Source organism: Echinops telfairi, unplaced genomic scaffold, assembly GCF_000313985.2.
Source record: "Echinops telfairi isolate 266 unplaced genomic scaffold, ASM31398v2 ScPeMD7_28;HRSCAF=97, whole genome shotgun sequence".
Classification (NCBI taxonomy): Eukaryota; Metazoa; Chordata; class Mammalia; order Afrosoricida; family Tenrecidae; genus Echinops; species Echinops telfairi.
This window is the reverse complement of record NW_022103925.1, coordinates 4,113,579-4,118,689: the sequence shown is the minus strand read 5'-3', so window position 1 is coordinate 4,118,689 and position 5,111 is coordinate 4,113,579. Positions and strand designations below refer to the sequence as shown.

General features: G+C 64.6%; 1 protein-coding gene across 1 annotated transcript in view; it reads left to right on the top strand.

Moving 5' to 3' along the window:
- Positions 1-4,335: 4,335 nt before the first annotated feature.
- MYL5 (myosin light chain 5) overlaps positions 4,336-5,111 on the top strand; it is a 5,038-nt gene continuing 4,262 nt past the window's right edge. Inside the window, exons 1-3 of the mRNA XM_045289478.1 lie at positions 4,336-4,418; positions 4,834-4,941; positions 5,086-5,111. Of these exons, the coding sequence (XP_045145413.1) occupies positions 4,416-4,418; positions 4,834-4,941; positions 5,086-5,111 (137 nt within the window). The 5' untranslated portion in view covers positions 4,336-4,415. The remainder of the gene's footprint in view (positions 4,419-4,833; positions 4,942-5,085) is intronic.

Genomic DNA, 5,111 nt, shown 5'->3' with positions numbered 1-5,111 from the left:
TGGCTGGGGGTCCCGAGAGCGGGGTCGGGGCCGCGCAGGGCCTCAGCCCGGACGGTTTGGGGGACCCCTGGGGACCCCGGGGGCCGCAGCGGGCAAGTCCAGGGCCGCCGGGCAGCGGCAGGGGGGCCAGGGAGACGTTGTGGGGACGGGGCACCTGGGAACCCAGGAGGAATGGGATTGTGGGGTGCAGGTCACGGGAGGCTGCAAGGGGACGCGGCGCCGCGCAGAAGGGCCAATGAGCGTCGGGGCGCCTGGGGACCCGGCCAGACGGGGGCGCGGGGTGCAGGGGCGCGGGGCCTGACACGCGAAGGCCCACGAAAAAGGCGAGAAGCGGGTCTGCGGCCGCGAAGCCGGGTTCACCTTGATGAGCGGCGAGACCTGCACCGGGGGCACCATCTTGTCCCTGACCTTCGCACCGGAAGCGCAATCCGAAGACGGAAGAAGACGCCGCAGAGAGCGGAACTGCGCTTCCCGAGGCAGAGCGCATGCGTCCTGGCGGAGGGAGGACGTGGGCGCGGCGCCCCCTGGTGGCCGGAGAGGGAACAGCGCGCGCCCTGCTCAGCGGGTGACGTCACCGAGCGCGCAGGACCGCGATGACCGCGCGTGCGCAGTGAGCGCTCGGGGGCGCGTGGGATTCTCCCCGGAGTGGGCTGGGCGTGGGGGGACCTCTGTCCCCTCGTGTTCCTCCCGCCTGGCCCTGCGCGACGCCCCCGGCCCCGGCTGCAGCGCGCCCACCTCCCACCCCTCCGGGACCAGGGGGAGTCCGGCCCAAGGACACGCACCGCTCTGAAAGATTGGAGCGGAGTGCATGAAGTTTACAGATCACACACCCAAAGCGGCGCAGGCCCCCCACTTCGGAGATACCCGACGATTCTTTCGGGGGCCTCCCCAGGACAGCCCGCTCCCAGAACTCAGTGCAGAGGGATCCAAGCTCCAACAGCCCCCCTGGACCAATGCCAAGGACACCTATCCCCATGGCCGGCCCTCCAGCCTGGCTCTGCCCTGGGGGGCGGAAAGGCCCTAGGGCTTGGAGTTGGAATTATACCTTTAGCACAGGGTGACCTCAGTGTCAGTGGGCCCACGGGAGAAGGGTGCCCATCCCCTCTGCTACACTGCAGTGACACCCCCACCCCCTGCTCAGGCCACCTGTCCACCCGACACCCCGAGTCGTCTTCAACCTTGGGAGCTCCCGTCACTAAGCAACCAACAGCTGCCCCAGGCATCCCTTGCTGACCTGCCACCCCAAGCTGCCAGCCAATTCCAGCCAGGCATCTGGGCCTCCGGGGACCTCTGGGCCTCAGGAGGCAGCTCTGTCCCCTTTTCCCAGATCAGGTCAGCCCTGGACTGAGGGGAGGCATGGCCTGAGGTAACCGGGCTTCACTTTGAGTGGGCAATGCAATGTGACCCTATGGTCCTCATGTGGACCCAGCTTTCCCCAGGAGAATCAGCAGGAGGCCTCAGCTGGGGACAGCAGCCGGCCCCATTCCAGACGCCAGGACCCCATGCTGCTCTGGCTGGAGAGACTTTGGGGTGCCGTGCTCGGGCACCCACCGTGGTCCCTGGGATCAATGTGGGATATAGAAGTCTACCTCCCATTCCTCATCACATCCATGGGTGTCAAAAGAGACCTTTACAATGAACCTACAGGGTCCCTGGTCAAGAAGTCCTTGTGAGGGTTGTGGGGCAGAGACAGGAACTGGACCAGACCACGCCCCCACTTCCAGAGTGTTCCTGACCCCTGGCTGGGTTGGACAAAGGCCCTGCCCCGCGGTGGCCCTGACAATCTGTAGGGGCTGTTCGGCTGTGGGCCGCCCAGTCTGGAGTCCTCTGGGAAGTGTCCCCATGAAGTTAAGTTATAAAAACTATTAAGGAGCGCACCGCGCTGCGGGGAGCCCTGGTGGCCCGTGGTTAAGCGCTCCACCGCTGGCCAAATGGTCAGGGGTCAGAACCCTGCCAGCATGCAGCGGTCTGTGCATGTAGAGTCCAGCTGCCACTCAGGCCGGTCCACTCCTGGCGACCTTATATAGGGTCTCCAGAAGGCTGTCGGTTTTTACAGGAGCAGAAAGCCTCCTTGTTCTCCTTCGGAGCAGCTGGTGGGTTTGAACCTGCAACCCTGTGGTTACCGGCCCAGTGCCTAACCCAGGGAGGCTTCTTGAAAGACTTCTGCGGCCATTCTACTCTGCCCTACAGGGTCACTATGAGTCCTGTCTTCACCCCCCTGTCTTCACCTCCAACGAAGACAGGGGGGATCCAGCAGTGGCCGCAGGAACCTGGCTTTGAGGATGCTAGCCAGGGACAGTGGTCATTTAAGTCAAGATGGGCCCTTGTCTCGCCTAGTTTGTTACGAGGCACCTGGTGATGACTCATGGGAATGAGGATTTGGAAACACCAGTTTGAGGGAGGATTTTGGGAGGAGCCCTGGGGCTGGGTGCGTACATTGGAGTTGCCACCCTGGTCTCATGGAAGTCGCCTGGCATCTGTTTGCTGGGCTGGGGACACTGGGCCCATCAGGACCTCTGAGCCCTCAGGTCCACCCCTTCCCGCCTCTGAGGTGACCCCAGATCCTTCATGGGCACATTGCCCTACCCTAAGCCTTTCTGCCTGAGCCCCAGTTCTTGGGACCAGGAGCCCATGTGGTGCCGACCCCTCAGCCTCTGTGGCTCCATAGACCCCAGGCCCTGCCCCAGCCGCCTCCTGCCGGGGGTCAGGGAGCAGCAGAGTGGATAGGCATGTGGCCTGGGCTCTGCCCAACCCCATGGAGCCGGGCCAGCTGCCCCTGCTGTGGCTCCCCCGTGCTTCTAAAGCACTTCAACACTGCCACAGGAATGGGGGAAACCCCGGAGCAGGGCCACCTCGCTCAGGCATCCCTCCCCACCCCAGCATCAGCCCCCAGAGCCCTGAAGCAGCTGGGCCGTTGACCTCAGCTGACAAGTGAGCTTTGCTTACACTGAATTTTTAAATAGACCAGGCATCCCAGCAGCTTTGGCTTCCAGAATCAAAAGTAAGTGTCTCTGGGTCCCAACGGGGGAGGAGACCACACAGCCAGGCTCTGTGTGTGTGTGTGTGTGTGTGTGTGTGTGTGTGTGTGTGTGTGTGTGTGTGTGTGTGTGTGTGTGTGTGTCACGGATCAGAGGCTCCCCTCAGAACACACTCACACTCCTAACTCCGCCCAGGTCCCTTCCCTGGGGTCTCAGTGCCCATCTGGCACAGGATACAGGGCTCTGAGATGCAGTTGCACCTGTCATCCAGTGCGAGGCCACGCGACTCCCAGCATCCTCTGGGGCTGCAAGCAGTTATCTTTAGAGCTGGCTCCAGCTCTGCTCCCCAGGGGGTTCCCTGGGCCCTTCTCAGTTTCCCCCTAGCATCAGCCTCCCCCTTTCCTGCCTGCCTTAGAACCACCCCTCAACCTCGCCCTTGACTCCAGCCCCATCCGGTAGCCATGCCCTCCTGTGGGGGTCTCCCCAGCCGGACCCTGTCGCTGCTCGCTCCCCCAGGTTTGGCCTCACAGCATCCCATCTCCCTCACCTGGTGACAAGTCCCAGCCAGGGTTGCCGTGTGCCAGAATCTTCCCAGAAACCTCTAGCACCCTGTCCTCAGGGCTGTGTGTCCCCTGGGGGTCGGGACCCCAATGGAGGGGACTGGGGGGACTGCTTTGGCAGACGCACATGTAGCTCAGCAGCCAGGCCCTCCTGGGGACCCAGTCTTGCACCCTCACCCTGCCACCCACACACAGGTTCTGGGGGCCACGTGGGGCAGGGGCTCAAGGCAGGACACTGGGTGCAGTAAGATCATCCAGACTAAGTTCTGGCAACCACTCCTCTGCTTGGCCTCAGACAGCCCGAGTGGTCCTCTCCCCGACCAGGGCCTGGGGCTCGTGATATCAGGGCACCCCGCTCACTCTGCAGGCCTGGCCCCCACCAGAATGCTGCCTGTGATTGGTCCTTGATTAGGGGGTGAAGTGAGAACCCTGTAGCCCAGGAGGCTGGGGTGCCTGCCTCGGCTCCACCAGTTCCCTCCCACCCAGGACAGGTCACTGGCCTTGGTGCCAGGCAGGAGCCCCAGCTATGGGGGCGGAAGGGTGGTCCTGGGACCAGGCCGAGGTGGGGCCTGATGACCATTCTTGTCACACAGCCCTTGATGACCACCACCACCCTCATGTCCACTGGAGGCCACTCTGCATATCTGGAAAAGGCCCCCCTTCCTTGGTGGGGGCCCCCTGGGCCCTCAGGATGAGCACACACAGGGCCGGGAGGGGCACTGGGTCACTCTGCAGCTGTCTGGTCCCCCGGGGTGGTCAGGAGCCTGCCCTTGTAGGGAGCGGCGGCTGAGGTCTGAGCCGTCCTGGGGGACCAGGCAGGAGTTTAAGACGGGCGAGTCCTGGCAGCTGGCACAGGGGGCTCATTGGCAAACCAGGCATGGTGAGCGGCTGGCCGGCCAGGGTGTGGGCTGCTGGGGCCCGGAGAGCATGAGGGTGGTGAGGGTTAGGGTGAAGGCCAGGGTCAGGGTGAGGGTCAGAGGGAGAGTGAGGAGGGGGAGGAGGATGAAGGCGTGAAAGTTTGGGTGAGGGTTTGCATGAAGCGGTGGGTGAAGGATGAGCGGAGGTACTGGGCTTGGGAGACCGCTCCGCCCTGCTGAGACCCCCCTCCCAGAGCAAGCCCACCCAGCTGGCGACCCGTTCCTCGGGTCTCAGGGCACAGCCTCCTCCTAGCCAGACCCCAGCCCAGCCCAGCCCCTGGTCCCAGGGACCTCTGCCTCCTACACGCATGCCGAGCCCCCGCGGGCGCGGCCCCCCACCCTGGGCCCTGGAGGACGCCGGCGCTGGCTCTCTTGCAGGCCAGCAGGAAGACCAAGAAGAAGGAGGGGGGTGCCCTGCGGGCGCAGAGGGCCTCCTCCAACGTCTTCTCCAACTTTGAGCAGACGCAGATCCAGGAGTTCAAGGAGGTGCGCCCCCCACGGCGAGAGCACCCATGGGCCCAGGACCCCGGGCCCGGGAGGGGGGTGGGCCTCCCAGGGAGGGAGCGGGTCCCAGGGGCCACGTGGTGGGGCCAGCAGATGGGGGAGGGGCTGACGGCGCCGGCTCCGCAGGCGTTCACACTGATGGACCAGAACCG